The sequence below is a fragment of the Suncus etruscus genome, chromosome 2, assembly GCF_024139225.1.
Source record: "Suncus etruscus isolate mSunEtr1 chromosome 2, mSunEtr1.pri.cur, whole genome shotgun sequence".
NCBI classification, from domain to species: Eukaryota; Metazoa; Chordata; class Mammalia; order Eulipotyphla; family Soricidae; genus Suncus; species Suncus etruscus.
Window position 1 is genome coordinate 10,541,541 of NC_064849.1, and position 23,085 is coordinate 10,564,625.

Consider the following 23,085-nt stretch of genomic DNA (forward strand, 5'->3'; position numbering starts at 1 on the left):
CCCAGATGGGTGGGAGATGCCTGAAATCAGAGGGAAGACTCTGAAGTTGCCACGGTAACTGTGAATTTAGGGTGCTGGTCCTCTACATCCTGTGATGGAATGAACAGCTAGAAGTGGGCAGGATGGGAAAATGACTGGCAACCTCCCATCTTCCCTTTTTATTTTGGGGCCACATCTGGAAGTACTCAGGAGTTATTCCTGGCTTTGCACTCAGGAATCACATCTGGCAGGCTTGGGAGACCAAAAGGGATTCCAGGGACCAAACCTGAGTCAGCTGAATGCAAGTAAAACACCGTACCTGCTGTGCTATCATAGCTCCAGCCCATCATTTCTTTCCCTAACCCGAGCCTGCCTGTATCCCATGGTCCCTTGATTTTCCTTGTAGCATCGGAACATGTACCATTTTGTAGAAGATCTTATGGGCCGAGCTCAGTGTGCCTGCCTACACACAGAGTACAACAAAGCTGGAAGGGTGAAATGGGTCTGGGGCAGCAGGTGGACCTGGTGAAGAGAGGTTGGGAGTCTGGAAGGGTGATGGTTCATGAGTGATGGGGTCTGATTTGTGTGAGTGGAGAAGTCTCAAGAGGAACTAGGGTATGATTTGGCACCACTGTTGCCCGGCTGTGCTGGCAGTTATGCAGGGTGGCAGAGTACAATCCCTGCATGCTGTGAGTGATTACAGGGCACCAGATATAGACAGACTCGAGCCATCCTGTCCCCACTGTCTTGCCTCATTTCCTGTCCATGAGAGGGGGAGCCTAGGATGAGGCTTGTGGAAGGGCTAATTCAGGAAGGGAGTGGACCAGAACTGGCCAAGAATTGTCCAGCTCGTCCAGGTCAATGGCATCTTTTAACCACCAAGAGAACAGTTGACAGGGATTGGACAGTCACGTAATCTCAGTTTATTACCCTAGACTATACAAATTTAAACGTAAAGTGTCCTTTTTCCCCCCTTACCCAGCAATCCAACGCTCCAGCCCACAGATCAGGCATGATGGGACCAGGTGAAAGTCCAAACCTCCCGTTTGGAGAAACTGTCACCCAAATCACTCAACTTGTTTTGCTAAAAATTTAACTTGAATCTAATTTTGGAGGAGAAAACCAGTCAAGATTACAAAATATTGGGTAGGACAGTGGGTAAGGTGCTTGCCTTGCATGTGGCTGACTAGGGTTGATCCCCGGCATTCTGTATGTCCCCCCTGTTCCTGCCAGAAGTGATTCCTGAGCACAGAGTCAAATGTAACCTCGAAGCATCTCCTGGTGTGGCCCTCAATAATTTCAAAATATTATACAAGATGGTTGGCCTGAAGCAATTATCAATGACAACGAAAGACATAAAAAGGGCGAGGGGGAAAAGCAGAACAGGAGAATTAACTCTCACTGGATCTCACTGCCTAAGAATTACCATCTTCTTTGGGACAGTGGAATAAATCTAATTTTTATATTAGCTAATATTGTTTTAGCTTCAGTAGTAAATGTCTTGGCTACTGAAAATGGTCTTGGAGCTCCTGAGAGGAGACCTGCGGCTCGAGCTTAAGAAACTCTAAACGAGGGGCCGGGAAGGTGGCGCTGGAGATAAGGTGTCTGCCTTGTAAGCGCTACCAAGGAACGGACCGCGGTTCGATCCCCCGGCGTCCCATATGGTCCCCCCAAGCCAGGGGCGATTTCTGAGCACATAGCCAGGAGTAACCCCTGAGCGTCAAACGGGTGTGGCCCAAAAACCAAAAAAAAAAAAAAAAAAAAAAGAAACTCTAAACGAAAAATAAATTCAATAAAAAAAAAAAAAAAAGAAAAGAAAAAATGAAAAGAAAGGAAAATAAAAAAGAAACTCGAAACAACTCCTCCCTCCTGCCCGGCGCTATGTTCGCGCATGCGCAGAGCGCTCGGCTCCCGCGATCTATTTCGCGCGGCCGTTGCCAGGAGGCGGAAGTGCGCAACTTCCGCTTCCGGTGGCCGGGGCGCGGCGGCGGATTCGGCGGCGGCATGGAGGAGGTTCCTCAGGGTGAGCGGGCGGAGGGGCCCTGCGTGGGTCACGGGGCTCGAAGGCGCAAGAACGGCTCTGACTTGTAACTCTGTCTCTCTATAGACTGTCCTGGGGCCGGCAGCGCCCAGGCGGGCCGAGGGGCGTCCTGTCAGGGATGCCCAAACCAGGGGCTCTGTGCTTCGGGAGCCGGCGCCACTCCGGACCCAGGTGAGGAGTGTGGCATGGCCTCCCGGAAGTGAAAGTTCGGGTTTCCGGTTTGGACCGGAAGGGGAGGGTCTAAGGAATGAGTGACAGGCGTGGGTGGACCTTGAGGGATTAGTGTTGTTTGGAGAGGGCGGGGCTTGAGAGGTGATTGACAGGAGAGGGAGAGGCTTGAGGAATGAGTGACAGGCCCGGGGCTTTAAAGGCCTTTTAAAGGGCCAGTCCAGAGGGAAGTGGCAGGATGGGGATGGAGCCTGAGTGTTGGCTTCTTGGATTTCCCAGAGCAAAGAGGAACTGCTCTGCCCCGCAGGTTTCATGGGTGTGGCATCAAAGGTGTGTGGGATCAGCATTAAAGATAGACATTAAAGTCTGGCACTAACAGGTGTGCAAAAAAATCAGTTCCCATTGTCCTGTGCTTGGATGGGCCTTGCCCTTCCCTGGTGGGAGTCACGTTAGCAGGGACTCACTCGACTTAGCATGCCAGCAAGGAAAAGGACACATTGCAGGGGAGAGTTTGGGGTTGACATGGAGGACCAAATAGGCCTCGAGGAGGAGATGGCGCTTGCCTTGCACAGAGCCAACCCCAGCACCTTGTATGGTCCCGTGATCGCTGCCAGGCATGATCCCTGGGTTGGCCCAGAAACAAATAAAAAAGTTCAGAAAGCAAAAGGGAGATGGGGTGGTCACTCCAGGGGCAGTGACCAAACTAGGTTTTATCCCCAGTATCCCGAGCACAGCCAGAATGTAGAACCAGGAGTCAGCCGCATGTAATCTCCTCCCAAAAAACAAAACAAAGCAAAACCAGGAGTTGGAGCTATAGCACATTTAGGGTGTTTGCCTTGCACGTGACCTACCCGGGTTCAATCCCTGGCATCCCATATGGTCCCCAAAGCATGCCAGGTATAACTTGTAAGTGCAGAGTCAGGAGTAACCCCTGAGCACTGGACCAGGTGTGGTTCCAAAACAAAAATAAAAACAAACAACCCACAATGGCCCCAGAATTGCCAGCTGTGGCCCATGCAACACTAGTAACTGGTTTGGAGGCCAGACCTGGCATTACCCAGTGTTGACTCTGAATCTATAAGCGATCGTTCCCAGTGGTGCTGGGAGACTAGTCTGGAGCCTCATACGCAGTTGCCAAACAGGGTTTGATCAAGCCCTCACCTCTTGCGTATAAAGCAGGGACAGAGCTGCCCCTCTGGCCCCAGGGGAATGATTTCAGAGTCAGAGCCCGGGGTTTGGTTCCTGAGTCTACTCCTTAACAGCGTGACCATAAATGAGATTTTTGACCCTCAGCACAATGGGGAAGAGGGGCTGGGAAAATGGTACAAGGGCTAAGACACTCACCTTATCTGGAGCTGGCTCAAATTCGGTTTCCTCCTCCAAACCCTGCACCTGGTACCACAAAAGGCCCCCCAGATCCTGCCAGGAGTGATCCTTGATTAACTAGGATATGGCAAAAGAGAGAGAGAGAGAAGAGGAGAGAGAGGAGGAGGGGAGAGAGAGAGACTCACAGCATGTTTTTTTTTTTGAGAGAGAGAGAGAGACAGAGAGAGAGACTCACAGCATGTTTTTTTTGTTTTTGTTTTTGGGCCACACCCGGCGGTGCTCAGGGGTTAATCCTGGCTGTCTGCTTAGAAATAGCTCCTGGCAGGCATGGGGGACCATATGGGACACCGGGATTCGAACCAACCACCTTTGGTCCTGGATCGGCTGCTTGCAAGGCAAACACCGCTGTGCCATCTCTCTGGGCCCTCACAGCATGTTTTAAGGATTTGAAATAAATTGAACCTAGAAAGGGCAGCGACTAAGAGAGAGAGAGAGAGAGAGAGAGACTCACAGCATGTTTTAAGGATTTGAAATAAATTGAACCTAGAAAGGGCAGCGACTATCTTAGACACTCATGACTTTTGGGGACTTTTCATCTAAACTTCTTGTTCAGCCAAGCCAAGGCCCCAGACTGCCCTATATAATAGGTACCTTCCCACTCCATGCCTGGGTGCCTGTTGCTGTGACTCCACAGTATCTCCCAGTAGTCAGGGATCCTCTACCAGGTACCACCTCAGAGCTGGCAATGCTAGTGATTGTGTCTGCCAGATCCCAGCCTGGTGTAAATCCTGAATCCCAGAGGGAAGACAGATCGCCTCATAACTGAGGCTTCAGCAGAGGCCATTACCATTGACCCTTGGGTGCTGTGTCATGCATGACCTAGTTCCTACCAGCCACCAAGGCCCTGGAGCCTGTTGCCTAGAATGTCCTCACCTGCCCTGATTCCTCTGCAGCTATCGAGGAAATAAAAGAGAAAATGAAGACAGTGAAACACAAGATCTTGGTGCTGTCCGGCAAGGGCGGTGTTGGCAAAAGCACGTTCAGTGCCCACCTGGCCCACGGCCTGGCGGAGGATGAAAACACGCAGGTGGGAGCTTGGGGGGACAAAGCGGGATATAAGGGGTGGACTTTGATCTAGAGGTTCATGGCAGCCTACAGAGAGCCACTGAACTGGGCCAGGCTTTTGGAATCTGGAAGGGAGATGCCCTGCTCACTGTCCTCTCTCCTACCCAGGGTACTACAGACTTGTGTAAAAATTCAAACAGTAGGGGTGTGGTGCAAACAGTAAGGCATCTGCCTTGCCCGTGCTAGCCTAGGATGGACTGTGGTTCGATGCCCCAGAGTCCCATATGGTCCCCCAAGCCAGAAGCTATTTCTGAGTGCATAGCCAGGAGTAATCCCTGAGCGTCACCAACAAAAAAATCCAAACAGTAAATACTTGGGGGATGTGATTGAAAACAGGAACCCAGTTCTAGGGCTGGAGAGAATCCAAGGTGAAGGCGCTGGCCTTGATCATAGTCAGCTCCAGTGTGATATCTGGCATCACATAGGGTGCCCTAGAGCACTGCCAGGGTAGCACCAATTCAGGAGTATGCCCCAACCCTACCCCAGTCATGCTACCTGGAAGGTGAACCCTGATGGAGAAAGCTGATCCTCAGGGCTTTAAGGCTGTGGAGTGGGCTCAGCTCAGGAGCATCTGCTTGGAACTGCCAGGCCCAGGGGATGCCTAGAACCTTCTTTCATAGCTCAGGACTGTGGCCAGTTCATAGTGGCTCAGGGAGCTGCCGGGCACACATACTCAGACCCACTTCCCATGGTCTCTTTTTCTGTTATTATTTTTGTCTTGGAGCCACAAGTGGCCATGCTCAGAGCTTACTCCTGGCTCTGCACTCAGGAATCACTCCTGACAGTGAATGGGAGACCATCTGGGCTGCAGGGAATTGAACTCAGGTTGACAGCTTGCAAGGAAAACTTCCTCCCCAAGGTGCTATCAGCTCCTTTGTAATCTCTTAAAGGGAAGCCGAGGGCTGGGAAAGGGAAGCTTTGGGCCCTCCGTACCCTGTTTCTACACTTTCTGGCCAGGACGGGGATGCCCAGGGCCACCTCCTCACACTGCTTGGACTGTCCTGGGGTAGTACCAGGAGGAACAGGAAGCCTGACAGGGCTGGTGCCCTGGAAATGCCTCCAGAGAGTGGAACCACATCCCAGCCCATGCGGCCACCATGGTGAGCACACACAAATGAACCTGTCCACTCCCCACTCCTTATCAAGGGCCGTACATGTCCTTAAAAAAGTGCCAGAGATGGGGCCAGAGTGATAGCACATTGAGTAGGGCTTTGTCTTGCACACAACCCACCCAGATTCAATCCCTGGCATACTATATGGTGCCTTGAGCCTGCCAGGAGTAACCCGTCAGCGCTGATGGATATGGCCTAAAAACAAACAAAAAATTCCCAGAATGAAAGCACAGCAGGAAGGGCATTTGCCTTGTACATAGCTGATCCAGGTTTGATTCCCAGCATCCCATAAGGTCCCCTAAGTACTGCCAGGAATGATCCCTGAGTGCAGAGGCAGGAGTGTGACCTGCAGAGCACCACCGGTGTGGCCTAAAAACTGAAAATATAAAAGGGGTGGGGGGAGGACCGAGTTGTCCCCCAAAGAGCCCCTGGGAAGTGTGTTCAGACAGGCACGCACCACCCTCACCCCGTGGATGCCTTCTGGGGGGTGGAGAGAGGCGAGATCAGGCAAGGCTATGGGTCAGTCTACTCCCTGGGGCCTGCCCAGAGCTTACTGGGTGCTCTTCACATGCTCCAGCAGAGGGCGCCAGGGGTGTGCCAGTGGGGCCTGAGGACTGAGACATTAGACATTAGACTGGACTCAAAAGTCCTCTGGGGTGACAGGAGCGTCCCAGAGCACCACTGCCATGTTGGCAGGGAATCTCCAGGGCCACCTTGGCACACCCAACAGCCTTTCCATCAACTTCGCTTTCTCTTTTCTTCTTGGAGGTTGAGCCTCAGTGGTCGTGAAGTTTAGTGCTCCAGGAGAGGGGCCACCTTTGGAGACCTGCTGTAGGGTTTGGGGACCTGGGCTGCATCCTTGCTTTGTCTCTTGGTCTGTGAACCAGTACCTGAGCCTCAGTCCCTTGGGTTCCTCTTCCAATAAGCAGAGATACACTCCACCAGGCACGGGAGTGGGAGTGTAGGGGTCACAGATTCAAACCTGAAGGTTGGCGACACTCCAGTCACATGTCATTGACCATGTACGGGGCCAAGTTTCCTGTGCTTGAAGCTGGGGCTCTTGATCAGGAGGACAAAAGCCATGTGTCTCATGAGACCCCCCCCCCACTTGGTCCTTGTCTGACCCACATTCTGTTGCGGGGGAGGTGTGGGGTGCTCCCAGTGTTGCTCAGGGGACTTGGGGCCACTCCTGGTGATTCCCATGCCACCAGGGCAGATCAATGCCAAGATGTAGTATGGCAAGAGTCTCAAAGGACTGGGGGCTGACTCGGGTACTCAGCTGCCCCAAGGGCTACACCCAACTATGCTCAGGCGGCCTTGTGGTGCCAGTGGACCTGGGTAGACCTGGGTCCGATGCATGGCAGGCATGTGGCTTAACTGCTTTCCTACCCTTCCCCCTGGCCCAGGCTCTCTCCGCCTACTCCCTCTACATTTCCTCCTAGAACCATGTGCACATCTGAAGCGGCTTGTCACTGTCTTCTTGTCCCCCAGGTGGCTCTTCTGGACATTGATATATGCGGCCCTTCGATCCCCCGGATCATGGGGCTGGAAGGAGAACAGGTAAGCATGGCCGCTCAGCCCGGGGCATGCACCCAGCACAGCCCTGCAGTGATTTCAGGCACAGTCTCCCAGCCCCTGAACAGCACCTGTCCCCCTTCCCATCACCACGAAGACAGAGTTGGATTCCCTGAGCCCCTCAAAACAGATCTAAAGGTCTGGCCCAAGGCCAATGGCTGGGTCTAGGCCCTGGAAGCCAGGAGATGCTCCGAATGAAGATGGCAAGTCTAGGGGATGTGGTCAGGGCACCACAAACTGCAGGTGCTGCTTCTGCTGGCCACTGTGGGGCACAGCTTGGGGCTCCCAGTAGTCCCAGAAATTGAAGGTGTCCCCTAGCCCAGGGCTGCTTCACTCTGGAGTCCCAGTCCTTACTCCTATTTCTCTCTGGTGTGAGATGGGCCCAGGCTCTAGCCTAATTCCTAATAAAGGAGCTGTAGGAGCTGAGTCCCATCTGCTGGCTATTGGTCCACAAAACTTCTAGAAAAAAAGAACAAGACTCAGATTAGAGGGCGAAGAAAGAGCACAGTGGTAGAGCAGTTGCCTTGCACACAACAGACTCAGGATGGACGGTGGTTCAAATCCCGGCATCCCATCCAGTCCCCCGAGCCTGCAAGGAACAATTTCTGAGCGCAGAACTAGGAGTAACCCATGAGTGCCACTGGGTGTGGCCCAAAAACAAAACAAAACAAAAAAAAGACTCAGATTAGCCTCCTGCCTTCAGGGACACAACACCAGATCTGGTCCCTGGCCATTGACTGAGTATCTGTGTCCTCTGTGTGCCCAGAGATTGTCCTTCCTTCCTGGTTTCCTGCAGCACCCTGTGATCTTGGGTCTGCCTTCCTGGCCCCGTGTGAAATGTCTCAGACCCCAAAAGTAAGATGTCAGAAAAGACTGTCCCAGAACCTGACTTTATAGGTGTCCAGCCTGGGGTCATGGATGAATGCCCCCTCCCCACTAACCCCAGCTCTGGAGCTGATGGAAGGGCACTTCTTCCTGTAACCCCAACTCCCTTACACAGGTGCACCAGAGCGGCTCAGGCTGGTCCCCCGTGGTGAGTTTTCCGGCTCTTTCCTTCCTCCCCCGGGTGCTTCGGTGACTGTGTGCAGGAGAGGCAGATGGCGGTGGAGGGGGGTTGTCTTTCCTCACCTTCCTGGGTCTTAGGACTCAGACATGGCAGGGGAGGCAGAGCCTGTGTTAAGTCACCTCATGGACCACACATGCTTTGCTTTCCTGCAGCAGCCAGATGCAAATGAGTGGCTGCAGCAGCTTTCTTTATGCACACAAACAGGAGGGGGCCAGAGATAGTAATAGGGGTAAGGCGCTCGCCTTGACAAGGTTGGGAGACCAGGTCCCCCTCTCCCCCGGGTGAGCAGAAAAGGCCTGGGAGTTACTGGGCTTCAGCAGGGACCCCTCTGTCCCCCACCCCTGCTCTAGTTTCTGGACGACAACCTGGGGGTGATGTCAGTGGGTTTCCTGCTCAGCAGCCCAGACGACGCCGTCATCTGGAGGGGCCCAAAGAAAAATGGTGCGTTCTACCCCATCATTCCTCCGTACCCTATCCCGGCGAGAGGACATCGGGCCCAGCTCCCCAGCTCCGGAATTTTGCTTTTCATGTCCAGTTGCTGCTGCCCTCTCTGGTCAGAGCAGATAGAAATACCAGCCCAAGCTTGGAGCCTTAGCATAGTGGGGAGAGCACTGGCCTTGCACAGGGATAACCTGGGTTTGATCCCTGGCATCCCACAGTTCCCCTGAGACCCACCAGGAGTGATCCCCGAGCCCAGAGCCAGGACTCAGTCCCGAACATTACTGGGTATGGCCCTCCCCAAAAGAAAGAAATACCAGTTGATCACATTTAATCTCCAGCCAGGTGATGGGAAGACATTCTGGGGGTAGCTTTGTGGGATTTTGTTTTGTTTTGAGGGGGTGGGTTGGGGCCACATCCTGCAGTGCTCAGGGGTTACTCCTGGCTCTGTGCTCAGAAATTGCTCCTAGCAGGCTCAGGGGACCATCTGGGATGCCAGGAATTGCACCCTGGTCTCTCCCAGGTCAGCCTCATGCAAGGCAAATGCCCTACCGCTGTGCTATCACTCCAACCTCCTGGGGATAGCTTTGTGGTGCTGTGCAGGGGGTTCCTGTGCCACATGGGCCCAAGCTCACCCACTGCATGGCACACACCAGCACAGGGGGATAGGTGTCCACTCCAGTCCCACTCTAGATGCCAGGGGCCACTGCGGGAGCAGGGGCAGGAACAGGCATTGTCGCCATTCTCCCAGGCATGATCAAGCAGTTCCTGCGAGATGTGGACTGGGGGGACGTAGACTACCTCATCGTGGACACCCCGCCTGGGACGTCCGACGAGCATCTCTCAGTCGTCCAGTTCCTGGCAGCAGCCCACATCGATGGGGCAGTAATAATCACCACGCCACAGGTAAGGCCCCATGATGGACGGTCCAGCGTCAGGGGACTGCGGAGGATGGGAGAATAGCCCATCAGGGTCCTTGTACAGAGAGTTCAAAAACAGTTGGAGAACCAGAGCAATAGCACAGCAGTAGGGCATTTGCCTTGCACGTGGCTAACCCAGGATAAATCTGAGTTCGATTCCTGGCATCCCATATGGTCCCCTGAGCCTGCCAGGAGCGATTTCTGAGTGCAGAGCCAGGAGTAACCCCTGAGAGCTGCCGGGTGTGGCCTCCCAAAATAAAATAGTTGGAGTCAGTGAGAGCCCCAGGAGGGGACATGAGGGTGGACGGGCATTTTACTTGGACTTTCCCTCAATTTTCCTGTGACATAATCTGCTCCAGAGTCTGTTCAGAGAGCAGAATTGGGGTGGCCCCAGACACTCAGGGAAAGGACACAGGGTCCTGGGTTCAGGAAGAGGAAGGATGAGCGGGGCCTGGTTCTCCTTGAGGCCCTGCCTGGACTCTCCCTCCGCAGCCCCTTGGTGACATTTCCTGGAAAATGTGTCTCTGGATCAGCATAGCCCTCTGCCTGCCACCGTCTGTGCAGAGCTGTGCTCAGAACCCCAGAGACCAGAGGGCCGGCTAGTACCTCTCAGCCTGTCAGGCCCTGCCACCACCCTAGGGTTACAGAGAAATGGGGTTGCTGTGAGGGTCACGGGCCATGGCCAACATTCTGGCCATCTGAGAGCAGACAACACCTGGGTCAGAAAGGGCCCTGCCAGGGTCCCCTGTGAGTTACAATCTCTGACTTGGGTTTTCCTTTCGGGGCTTTATGGGGAGTGACCAGGATGCAGGCTGAGGCTGGCATCCAGCATTCACTGACAGCCCCCACACACACACACACAGACACACCCTCCAATTCTCGGATATGGGTGACCCGGCTCTCTGCATCCCTAGGAAGTGTCGCTGCAGGATGTCCGGAAGGAAATCAGTTTCTGCCACAAGGTGAAGCTGCCCATTGTCGGGGTGGTGGAGAACATGAGTGGGTTCGTGTGTCCCAAGTGCAAGGTGAGACAGGCGGGGCTGGGAGCCCACGCACATCACCCCTTAGACCTCCCCTGATGCCTCCCTCTTGTGACTTGCCCCACAGAAGGAATCTCAGATCTTCCCACCCACGACGGGGGGCGCTGAGGCCATGTGCCAGGCCCTGAAGATTCCCCTTCTAGGCAGGGTGCCCCTGGACCCACACATAGGTGGGTGAGTCTACTTCCTGTATGTGCCTGAGCCCACCCAGGGTTGGGGGGTACAGTGAGGCAGGAATAGAATCCACCTTGACTCTGTCTCTTGCTTCCCGCCAGCCCTCACAGGGCCTCCCCTGTAGCCACTGCAAGGACTTTGTGCTGGGATGATCAGCTTGGGGGTGGTTAACCAAGCCTAGAACGCTGGTATCCCCAAGTCCTTCTCCTCATGATCAGCCTTCTCCCAGTGCTATTGGAGGGATCCCTGAGTCTCTGACTCTCAGGCAGCTTCCTGGCCTGGCCAGCAGCAACTGAGTCCACCTCGGTGGGCCTGGATGCTATGCTTGCCACATGCCACCCAATGTCCCCGGGACACAGGCTGCTGGTTGCACAGGGTCAGAGGCATCCTGAGGTGCCAGCAGTCTCCTGGCCCACCCTGCCTTTGTTGCTTGCTTCTTCTTACTGGGAGCCCCAACTTCTTCCCCGTGTCTGGCCCCTAGATCTGGGCCTCATGTCCTCTGCTTCCCCCATGGCCCCCATTCCTCTCCTGTGTTCCCAAGGTAAGAGTTGTGACAAAGGCCGGTCTTTCATGGTGGACGCCCCCGAGTCCCCGGCCACGTTGGCTTACAGAAGCATCATCCAGAGTAAGTGTCCAGGAGTCAGGTTTGTGGGTGCCATCAAGGCAGGGAGGGGGCGGCGTCACCCCTGGCCAAGAGGCTAGAAGAAGTCTCCAGAAAGTCAATGTAGAGAACTGACAACATGTCAGTTTTAAGAACCCAAAGGTGAAGTTCCCAGGACAGGAAATGCCTCTGTGGCACCATAAGCAGAAAAGAGCCAGGGTGGGCACTCGGGCTTAGCACAGACCCCACCCCAGGAACCATAGGGTTTGGCCTAAGTGCGCCCCCCCCCCCCCCAGCACCAGAGTCATCAGGCCCACTCAAGAGCCACTAGGAAGCTTCTCCCAAAATGAACAAGAACATTCAGGGAAAAAAGGCAAACTCTCATGAGAGCCCATTTGGTGTCAGACAGCCTGCAGGGGTCTAGACCAGCTGTGAGGGATCTGGGGTCCGAACTGTGGCTTCTGCCCGCCGGTAAGCCCGTTGGGAGCAGACCCATGACTGACCACAAGGCCTGGCTGGGGGGGACCTCTCAGGTACTCCTAACTCAGACCTTGGACCTAGAGCCCCATCTAAAGGGCATTTTGGGGAGAGGAAATCTGTGAGGAGCCCCCCTATCTTGCAGAAATCCAGGAGTACTGTAAACCTCAGCCGCCCGGAGAGAGCCCCCCCAGTTCCTGAAATGGGGTGCATGGGACCACAGACAGGAAGGGACCAGGTCGAGATAGAAGATGCTTTGTCAGAGATGCTTTAATCTCCCGCCAGCCACTGCTCTGATGCCAGCGAAAGTGTACCCAGTTTTGTCTAAATAAATGCGTTTCGTCCTGGCCTCCTGCACCACTGTGGGCCAGGGATGCTGCTGTGGCCACAGCACAGTCTCAGCAGGGCTTGAGGAAGAAGTGAAGGCAGAAGGTGCCATCTTGTTAGCACCCCAGTAGCCTCCTCCCCTTGAGGTTGGGGTCTTGGAGGCGGCTGGACAGCTAAGTCACAGCTAGAAGGAGTGAACACCACCAGGCGCCCGATCCCATTCCTGCAAAACACGGGTCTGTGTCCATGCTCTGGTGAACAGCATTTATTCCAGAGATGCTGTAAGCAGGGGAAGGGCAGGTTCCGTGAATGTCCCACAGTTGGGCAGAATAGCCCTGTTCCTCTCCCGTGTCCTCCCTCTTAGTGGGCAAGGGGGACCCCTGCCCAGGGCACCCGAGTTCTATGTAGCTTGACTGGGAATTGGTGGCCCTATCCCACCCACCCATTCCTCCATGCAGCCCTTTCCACATCTCACCTAAGGCTTGTGAACCTGCAGCCCCTGGAGCCCAGACTTCTGGAAGTTGCTGAGGCAGGCCTACAAGGGCAAAGGTTACTGTGGCTTTGGGAGTGCCCCCAACACACATACACACACACACACACACACACACATACACCCTGCCCCCCCCCCCCACATACACCACACCCCATGCCCCATCTGTCCCGGCTAGAATGAACCCAGCAGCCACTGGAAATTGCAGGATTGGTTGCTTGGCCTAGTCTACCTCGGAAATGGAGCCACCATGTGATAGATCACATGGGATCCTCTTTCATGTGACATGACACATGGTATTTTATGGGCCTGGAACAAATAGTACAGCAGGGAGAGCATTTTTCTTTCAGTGGCTTACAGGTTCCATCCCTGGCATCCCAGAGGGTCCCCTGAGCACAAACAGGTATGGCCCAAAAACCAAAAGGAAAAGTATCTTTGCTCAATGCTGGGTGGGATTACATCACATAGTTTCTCTTTCTTTTTTTTTGGGGGGGGGGGGCCACACCTGGTGTGGAGTATCCAGAGGTTACTCCTGGCTATGCACTCAGAAATTGTTCCTGGCTTGGGGGACCATATGGGACACCAGGGGATCGAACCAGGGTCTGTCCTATATTAGCGCTTGCAAAGCAGACGCCCTACCACTTGTTCCCCTGCTCCAGCCCCACATACTTTCTCTTTCTAGAGAAACCAAGAAACTGGTTTGCAGTTCTAAAGCTTTTACAAAATTGCTTAAAGCCAACCCAGAGGCCGGTCATGTTGCTGAGCAGGAAAGCACCATACTGGGTTTGGTCCCCAGCATCCAGAAAGGGAACAGGGAAACCAAAGCTGGCCTCAATTGAGGGCCAATTCTGCTAACCAAGCAGGGGAGAGGGCTCGGCACTTTGGGTCCCCTGAACAGAGCATTGGGATTTGGGGAGTGGAAAGACCAAGAGGTTTGCACAGTACCTTCAAAACGGCCAAGTAGTGAGGTACAGCACAGTCCACTGGGTGCAGGAGGATGGGCTGGGCCCCGGGGGCCCTGAGTGCAGAGTAAGGAACGAGGGTCACAGGGCAGCTGCCTTGTAGATGTTCACACATGGAGAGTGTCGGCCTCAGAGCCACGGGCCAGCTCAGACTCCGTCTGAGCGTGTTGGCTGCTGGTCAGAGGGAGTCCCCCGGAGCTCACCGTCCTGAACACCGCCCGGGACAGCACAGTGGCTGTGACCCTGCTCAGGTCACTATCACCTCCCAGCTTACAGAGGACATAGCCATAGAGGTTTGCGGCCTGGAGGGTGATCCCGGCCACCACAAGCGCCTGTGGGAAAATAAGTGCTGAGTCCCCAGGAGCAGAGCTAAAAGACCCTGTGATGTGACCCCCAACTTCAGTGCCCCCCACCCCAATCCAGTCCCCAGGCTTGTCTCTCTAGGTTGCTGCTACTGTGGCCTCAGCCTAAAAGGTTCCTGGGCTGCTGTCCTGGACGAGGCAGGTCATGCCAGGCAGCCAGAGAACTTGGAAAGATAAAATATAAGATGCAGTCCTTTGTGCTGAAGTCTCTGGGGCCAAAGAGCTGTTTCACACCCTTTGTGTGTTGGACCCCCAAGAGCAGTTGGGAGTGACCCCCTTCCCTGCCAAGCCCCACTAAGTGTGGCCCGACTGTGCACTCTAAACAAAATAAAACAATGCTCAGTTACTATTAATAGTAATAATGCTCAGCTGTTATTCATGGCAGCCAAAAGATGAACTGCCAGGGATGTGTGGAGAAGAAACGGGACAGCCGCACCCTGGTGGAGAAAAGGGGTGACTGGGGGGACCTGGAATATGGGTAGGATGGATGAATCATTCCTCAGAGACAGTGTATGATTCCACTTTGGAGAAAACGGGCAGATCTATAAATTCGGGTTCGTGGGAGCTGGGTAATCCAACTTGGGGGTGATGGCTAAAGGGGCCTCTTGTGGGTGGTGAAATCATTTAAAAGTGATGGTGGTGCAGGAGCAACAGCATAGCGGGATGTGATGTCTGCACAATATCTAATATGCCATGAGTCATAGGACTGGAGACCAGCTGGGCAAACGGGCATGTGATTTCACTGAGCAAGGTTAAAAATCAAAACCTAGGGGCTAGAGAAAATAGCACAGGGATCCGGATTCCTGTATTATATGTAGATCAAACACAGGTTTGATGCCTGCTACCCCAGATGGTTCACAAAATGAGGAGTGAGGAAACCCTGAGAATGGAGCCAAGAGCAGCCCTGAGTACTGCCCCCTTTGCAGTTTTTGCCCACAGCCCATGGGTGTCGCCTCACCAGCCACTTGAGCCTGAGGGAGAACAAGGTGCTGAAGAAGAAGACGACCCAGATGATTGGGCAGATGACCAGGCCCAGCCAGAAGACGCGTGCCTCAGCTTCTGTGGGGTCCCCGTGCTGGGGAGATGCCTGTGTAGGGCGCATGAAAACAGCTGCAGAGATCCCCAAGGAAGTGGGGGTGTCTCCATAGGCCTGTAGCACCATGCAGATGGGAGCGGACATGCACAGAGTCCCGCTCAGTCCCCAGAACCTCACTGAACTGTACACCCGTGCCATACCAGGGCGACCCGCTGCTTGCGCACACACACACACACACACACCTACCTTCCTGGCTTCAAACACACACACACACACACCCCACCTTCCTGGCTTCAAAGATCCAGTGACTCCTGCCATCACACACACACACACACACACACACACACACACACTGGCTTCAAAGATCCAGTGACTCCTGCCATCACACACACACACACACACACACACACACACACACCCTACCTTCCTGGCTTCAAAGATCCAGTGACTCCTGCCATCACACACACACACACACACACAAAGATCCAGTGACTCCTGCCATCACACACACACACACACCCTACCTTCCTGGCTTCAAAGATCCAGTGACTCCTGCCGTCCTCGTCGATCTGGTTCCACCAGCGCAGGCCCACCAGGACTCTGCCTGTGACGTTCTGAGTGAGTGAAGAGAGGATGCGACAGTCCATGAGACAGAAGAACCTGTGGGCACGAGCCGCCAATCCCTGCTAGGCTAGGCCTAGAACCTGCTTGCTCAGAGCCACCCTGACACCCAAGCATAACAGGACAATCTGGGCCACTGTGCTCTTGAGTCCAGGTTAACTTCTGTCTCTGTGCTCCTGGTTCTCATTTTGGGGCTCACTCTTGGCTCTGTATTCAAGATTTTCTCAAGTTCATGTGCGCAGGGTCACTCCTGATGGGGCCTGGAGGGGTGTCTTGTGTGGTGCTGAGATGGAATCCAGCTCTACCCTGGGCAAAGCGGGGCAGGAAGCAAGTGCCTGGTGATTGATTCATCTCTAATCTAAAGTGACCAGGGCTTACTGCTCAGCCACTCTTACCTTATCCCCGGGGCCTGGCCATTTTAACCAGCGGATCTGTTGAACCCAGATCAGCCCCAAGCACGCGGCCAGGGCGTAGCCTCACCTTCACGGACCAGAAGTCGAAGGACAGCAGGAACAGCACCGTGACGAAGCAGCCCACGGGGCTCCTGCTGAACCAGTCGCAGCCCACGTAGGTGATGATGGCGCTCACGCGGAAGAACAGGTGGAAGAAGGTGGCCAGGGGGTGTCTAGGGGAGAAGCCAGAGGGCGGTGGCTGAGGGGCTGCCACAGGAACACCTCCTCATGATCAGGGCAGAATCAGTCATCCTGCCCCGACACCTCGTGTCTCTTTCCTTTGAAGAATTCAGTACTTTCCCCTCCTTGGGGTCCAGCTGTCCAAATACTGGGCCGTGCCTTAACTCAGGCACTGCTGAAGTGGAAGTGAGGGAGGTCTCGGTCACCCGGGTGGCCTCAATGAGCAGTCAGTTCCCCAAAAGCAAAGGTTGGGTTATTCTGCCCATATCAGAACAGACAACGGTGTGGCCAGATGCAACCTAGAATGTCCAACCTAGAATGTTCGGAAGAAAGGTTTCTAAGGGCATCTATGCACATTTGCCTTAAGCCTGATTGATTCCCTTTCCCTGTCTTCATTCCCATCTGCACCCTTCCCTCATTAGGGCTTTGAGGAAGTCTTGAGAGATGTGAGAGCTGCCCATGTGGGATGATATCTGGACCAACCTGGAAGTGAAGGCAGCAGAATAAATCCCCTCCCTGCACATCTTCTCCCTTTGGGGGCTGTGGTTTCCTGGAGAAAATGCTGACAAAATTCCAATTGCTAGAAAGTTCCACGTAGCAAATCCAATAGCTAGTCATGGTTAGCTCTGCGTGACTTGGACCACACCAGATGGAACCACAGTCACAAAGGTCACCAGGCCAAGCATGAGGGAGGGAGGAAGAAACCAGTAACCCCTCTCTCAGCCCTGCTGGATGCACCCCCTACCCCAGCTGGGTACACCCCACCCCCACCCCCGGCCCTGCCAGTCCTAGGTCCTGACTAGCCTAGGTCCTGACTGGCTTTCTGATGGGGAGAGTTCCCGGCCATGCCCACAAGACCCTAGTCTCCCTAGCTTCTCTCCTGGCACCTCCACACCGTAAAACAACCCCCATTCAATCACCCCACCCTACTGTGGCTGCCCACTGGTTGTCTCAGTTTCCCCTTCTGTGCCCAGGGAACATCTTGGGCTATTGCTGGTGACCGAGTCTTGTCCCAGTGAACAGCTCCAGAGTCCCTCGAAACTTCCACACCCAAGTGCTCCCACTTCCAAATTCCCCCTCTGGCCACAGGTTTCCCTCTCACACCCCAGGGATTCCCCCCAACCCCACCAGGATGCCTGGGCCCTCCCGTCCTCATCCTCATCCTGGTCTCTTGGGATGTGTTTCCCTGGTGCCCTGCACAGGGTAGTGGGGACCGCAATGTAAGGAACGTTCCAGAAAGCAGTGCTTTCTTCTGGGCTAATGAGTTCCTCTGCTACAACAGAGATCAAAATGAAATTGGGGCCAGAGCCATAGCACAGCAGGGGAGAGTTTGCCTTGCACGTGGCCGCCCGGGTTTGATCCCCAGCATCCCATAGGGTTCCCTGAGCCTGTCAGGAGTGCTCTTTCTGAGTGCAGAGTCAGGAGTAAACCCTGAGTGCCACTGGGCGTGGCCCAAAAAAATGAAAACAAAGCAAAGAAACAAAAGTGAGGTGTCTCTTCTCTATAGAGCCTCTGAACCCCCCTCTCTGTCCTGGCCCTGAGCCCCTCCTGGGACAACCCTCTAAACTGCTCAGTACGTTGGTTTTATCAGTTCTAAAAGGGGAGAAGAATGAAGATCTCAGACAGGCTTCTCTTAGTCCTGAGAATAGGAGACAGTGAGACCTGCCTGTTGGGGGACAGCTTTGTTAAGCAGATGATCCCCCGACTGTTAAGACATGAGGGGCTCCATCAACATTTCCTCAATGCCTCCAGCAGTGGGCTGCCGTGTGTGTGTGTGTGTGTGTGTGTGTGTGTGTGTGTGTGTGTGTGTGTGTGCGCGCATGCGTGCGTGCACGTGCGTGCGTGCGTGCGTGCGTGCGTGCGTGCGTGCGTGTGTGTGTGTGTGTGTGTGTGTGTGTGTGTGGAGGGGCCCAAAGTGAGGAAGACTCAAAGACAGGAAGACCTCATGTGTCCAGGGAGGAGGAAGGAGTTGACCAGCCTGGCAGCCACTGTGCTCTGTGCTCAGCGGAAACTAGATTATGAGACTTGGTTCACGCAGTTAAGGTGATTCGTGTGTTCAGAAAGTCTGGCACCTGGTTGGTTTCCTGAATGCAGTTCAACCAATGGGGCTGCTCAGGGTTAAGGCTCCAGCCTCAGGGGTGAGGGCTGGGATCACTGTCGACACCACACACTAACACACACATATACACACACTCACACATACATGCTTACACACAGCATAGCCACAGACTAACATACATGCACGTGCATGCTAACACACGCCCACACGTATGTACATGCATATGCCCAGACATGCACAACCATATACATGCCAGCATCCATATGTTCACACATCACACACAGTCCACATGCCCATGCTTGCATGTACAAACATAGGCCCATCTATACACAAACACATGTCTGTATGATCCCCTCCCACTCCACACACACACACATAAAGCCCTGCCAGGTGGCTGCTGTGTACGGACCCCAACGACACCCAGCCCCTGAACCCCAGACTCTGTTCCAGCCCAGGTCTCTCTCGCTCACTCTTAGGCTTGACACCCCATTCACGTCAGCTGGAAACGGAAATGGGGAAGTGAAGACCAGAAGCTGTAAGGGGGCTTGGCGCAAAGCTGCCACTCGGGCCCAAGCAGAGAGAACTGAAATTTAGCAGTTCCCGGATTCCGGGGGCGCTGTTCCTGGGGAATCACGAACTTTCCTAAAATTAAGTGATGGCCTGAGAGTGCCCTGCTTCCGCTTCTGTTTCTGCTCTTCTAGAGGGTCAAAAGTGAGGAGAAGCCTTGGGGCAGGAGGGGCTGTGGGGCAGCGCTTGGATACCACTTAAGGTGGGGGATAGGGTGGGCAGACTGCCTGGAAGAGCCAAGGGAACCCAAAGTGGGTCTCCTCCGGTGGGAGTGTGTGTGTGTGTGTGTGTGTGTGTGTGTGTGTGTGTGTGTATGAGAGAGAGAGAGAGAGAATAGAGTATGTACACACAAGCAGACCTTGTGTATTGTCGCCAGCCCCCGTCTCCCCAGAGTCTACCTCAAGCATGGAGTTCTCCAGTTTACCAGAATACCAGAGCAAGCGCCCCAAATGCAAGTCTGACTCCTCCACACCCAAACCCCAGGCAAAGAATAACTGAAACCAGGACTTGTCAGGGCCAGAGAGAATAGCACTGTGGGCGAGCATTTGCCTTATCTAACCTAATACCAGGTTAGGTCTTTGGTATTACACACGGTCCCCTAAGGCCTCCAGGAAAATTCCAGTGCTCAGAGCCAGGAGTGCGTCCCCTCAGAGCACAGTTGGGCGTGGCCTGGAAACAAAAAAACTAAAATAAACCAGGACTTCACATCCAAGGCCTTCATCCCTGCTGGCTGCAATTTTTGTTGTTGTTTTTGTTTGCTGGGGAGGGTGGGGGTGGGTAAAACCTGGCACAGTGCTTAAGAAATGGAACCTGGGGCCTGAGTAGTAGCACAGTGATGGGGTGTTTGCCTTGCACGTGGCTGATCCAGGACAGACCTGATTCGATCCCTAGCGTCCCATATGGTCCCCAGCCTCTGGGGGCAATTTTTGACTGCAGAGCCAATTTTTGACTGAGTGCCGCAAAACAAACAAACAAAAGAAATGGATGGCTAGAGAGATAGCATGGAGGTAGGGCATTTGCCTTGCATGCAGAAGGATGGTGGTTTTGAATCCCAGCATCCCTTATGGTCCTCCGTGCCTGCCAGGAGCGGTTTTTGAGCACAGAGCCAGGAGTAACCTCTGAGTACTGCCAGGTGTGACCCAAAAAAACAAAAACAAAAACAAAATGGAGCCTGGACTTTGGCCATGCCAGTCTCTGCTCCAGCCCTGTGTGCTGTCTCACCAGCCCCTGGAGAGACCATTCTCACAGCGAGGGGTACACTGGCCTCTCAAAAGTGGAATCCTGGGGTTCAGGATGGACAGGGCCCTTCTCTGCCCAGACCCACTTTTCCCTCTCACTGACATCCTGGTGGCTGGTTCAGAGTTGTCCAGTGGCCCAGCTGTTACCCAGCCCAGCGGTATGAAGGTCAGGATGGTCCTGTCCGAGGTCTGGAGGGCCTCCTAAGTCCGTGCCTGGCACACATGGAATGAATGAATGAATGAATGAGTGAATGAATGAATGAATACATGTATGCATACATGAACCAACCTCCAAGGAGCTGTGAGTCTGCAACTTCGGGGAGAGGATGCGTGCCCAACGCGGCCACATACCTGACCCTGGCTTTCTGGAAATCCTGATCCTCGTCGTTTCCAAAGTCCAGGGACACATCCTCAGTGTCGTCCACCAGGGCCTGTTGGGGGGACAGGACACTCCCAGGCAGTGACACTGGTCCCCCCCCCCCCACCGCGCGCGCAGTCAGAGGCACTTTGCACCCCGCAGTGCTTCTGGGGTGAGGCTCTCCCAACCCCCGCAACCCCCTGCCCGCGGCCCTACCGGCTTCATTCTTTTCCCGGGGCGCACCTGAAGGCCTCCCCGGCCGGCACCGCCCAGGGCTTGGGCTGCGGGCTGCAGCGCGCGGGGCGGAGCCTGGGTCCTGCGGGACCGCCTTGGAGCAGGTGCGGGCGGGGTGGGGAGCAAGGCGCAGGCGCCAATGGGCAGGCTGGGGAGGATCCCGGGGACCCCCGGAGCTCGTGGTTCTGCTGTTAGATGGACCTGAGTGCCCCCCCCCACCGAGAATGGAGACGTTCAGGAAGGAGATGGGGAGACAGTGGGGTGGGGCTATGCGGGTCAGAGGGGGGTTGGGGTGCAGAGCTGTGATGGGTGAGTCTGTTGTGATGGAGAGGAGGGTAAAGGTCAGTGCTGGACTGGACTGGGTCAGGGATTCCCCAGAGTGTCACATCCCTGGAGTCCTCCCAGCTGGGCCAGAGAACACACCACACACACACACACACACACACACACACACACACACACACACACACACACACACACACACACATGGTAGGGAACAGCCCTTGGGACTTCCAGGGGTGGCCTTGAGCCCCTACCAGCAAAGCCATCGGGGACCTCACACTGTCAGTGGATCTGGATCCGAAGTGTTTCTGGTTTTGTATTGGTTTGGGTTTTTTGGGGCCACCCCGGGTGGTGCTCAGGAGTTACTCTTGGCTCTGCACTCAGAAATCACTCTTGGCAGGGCCGGAGAGGTAGCATGGAGATAGGGCATTTGCCTTGCATGCAGAAGGACGGTGGTTTGAATTCCGGCATCCTGTATGGTCCCCCGAGCTTGCCAGGAGCAATTTCTGAGACTAGAGCCAGGAGAAACCCCTGAGTGCTGCCTGTGTGACCCAAAAACCAAAAAGGAAGGAAGGAAGGAAGGAAGGAAGGAAGGAAGGGAGGGAGGGAGGGAGGGAGGGAGGGAGGGAGGGAGGGAGGGAGGGAGGCAGGAAGGAAGGAAGGAAGGAAGGAAGGAAGGAAGGAAGGAAGGAAGGAAGGAAGGAAGGAAGGAAGGAAGGAAGGAAGGAAGGAAGAAGGAAGAAAGGAAAGGGTGCCGGGAATTAAACCCTGGTCAGCCGCATGCAAGGCAAACACCCTCCCCCCTGTGCTATGGCTCCGCCCCCCCATTGTCTCTGTGCAGACCTCTTCAAGTATCCCACAAAAGATGAACCCCCACCTCATTCTGGTCCCAGGCGCCTGCCTGCTCTGTGCCCAGGAGATGAGGGGTGGGGCTGCCTGGAACTAGGGTGAAGAGTCCCCTTTTCCTACACTCACCCCCCAATTCGCCCCAAAGTGTGTGTGTAGCAGGAACCCACAATGACCTGTTGAGGACTTGTGGAGCCCCAAACTGCCCCCCCCCAGTACTGTTTTCAGTTTTCTAGCAGGACCTGGACTTCCAGCCCAGATATCACAGTGAAAGTCAGGGTATCTCCTCAGTGTCAGCTTCTAGAGGCAGGGTGGGGGTGCCACAGTAGAGGCCAGGTGAGGTGAATATTTAGGGGCTTCCCTCAAGAAACTGCAACTGTGGGGATCAATTAAGTTGGGGTTCAGAGAGTCCCCATAGCAGTGAGGCAGGAAAGCCCCTTTGGAAGCCCCAGTGAGGACCAACTGCCATTCTCAGACTCAGCCTAGGGGTTGGGGCTTGAGAAAGAGTCATAGCTCCCGCCTTTTAGGGTGACTGCCCAGACCCAGGTGGCATGGCCTACTCCTCCTGTCCCATCAGTCCCAGCGGCCGCAGAAGCTGAGGCTGCAGAGGGGCATACCTGGGCTCCAGACAGCCCTTCCAGGGTCAGGGATCCCCTCTTAGCTCACTCCAGCAAAGTGGCTCTCAGTGGTGAATTTGTGGGGTGGGTGGAGAATCTGGGGTGCATTGGCCTGGATGCAGCCTTGTGAGGCCACTGGGTGCAAGCCAGATGCTAGGACTTCATTGACTGCATCTGGGAAATCAGCTTTTCATAGGGACTGTGGGGGACTTCTTGGTATCAGAGCTCCCCTTACACGACTGGGCTGCCACTTGGTATGGCCCCAGGTGATCCAGTCATAAGTCACCATTGGCTGGGGGTGTCGGGGGCTCTGTGGAGTGGAACTGAGAGAGACAGCCTGCATGGGTCTACAGTGCAGACCTGTTTCCTATCTGCAGGGAAGCGGCTTGTGGAGGGTTGATGGGGCAGGTGG

The 23,085-nt window shown here is 54.7% G+C and overlaps 2 protein-coding genes across 2 annotated transcripts; one reads left to right on the top strand and one right to left on the bottom strand.

Annotated features, from left to right (window-relative positions):
- The first annotated feature begins 1,980 nt into the window (after positions 1 to 1,980).
- Positions 1,981 to 12,399, top strand: NUBP1 (NUBP iron-sulfur cluster assembly factor 1, cytosolic). The gene is made up of 11 exons (XM_049768558.1): positions 1,981 to 2,002; positions 2,087 to 2,191; positions 4,468 to 4,601; positions 7,243 to 7,311; positions 8,327 to 8,359; positions 8,743 to 8,833; positions 9,582 to 9,736; positions 10,665 to 10,775; positions 10,858 to 10,960; positions 11,506 to 11,589; positions 12,188 to 12,399. Exons 1-11 carry the CDS (start codon positions 1,984 to 1,986, stop codon positions 12,241 to 12,243), a joined length of 960 nt encoding a protein of 319 aa, XP_049624515.1. The 5' UTR covers positions 1,981 to 1,983; the 3' UTR covers positions 12,244 to 12,399.
- Positions 12,298 to 21,095, bottom strand: TVP23A (trans-golgi network vesicle protein 23 homolog A). Its single transcript, XM_049768516.1, has 8 exons — positions 20,911 to 21,095; positions 20,688 to 20,767; positions 16,321 to 16,465; positions 15,744 to 15,833; positions 15,142 to 15,270; positions 13,805 to 14,153; positions 12,845 to 12,904; positions 12,298 to 12,648 (listed from the first exon to the last, which is right to left on the bottom strand). The coding sequence occupies exons 1-6, from the start codon at positions 20,917 to 20,919 to the stop codon at positions 13,929 to 13,931; spliced, it is 678 nt and encodes a 225-aa protein (XP_049624473.1). The 5' UTR covers positions 20,920 to 21,095; the 3' UTR covers positions 12,298 to 12,648; positions 12,845 to 12,904; positions 13,805 to 13,928.
- Between the last annotated feature and the right edge of the window lie 1,990 nt (positions 21,096 to 23,085).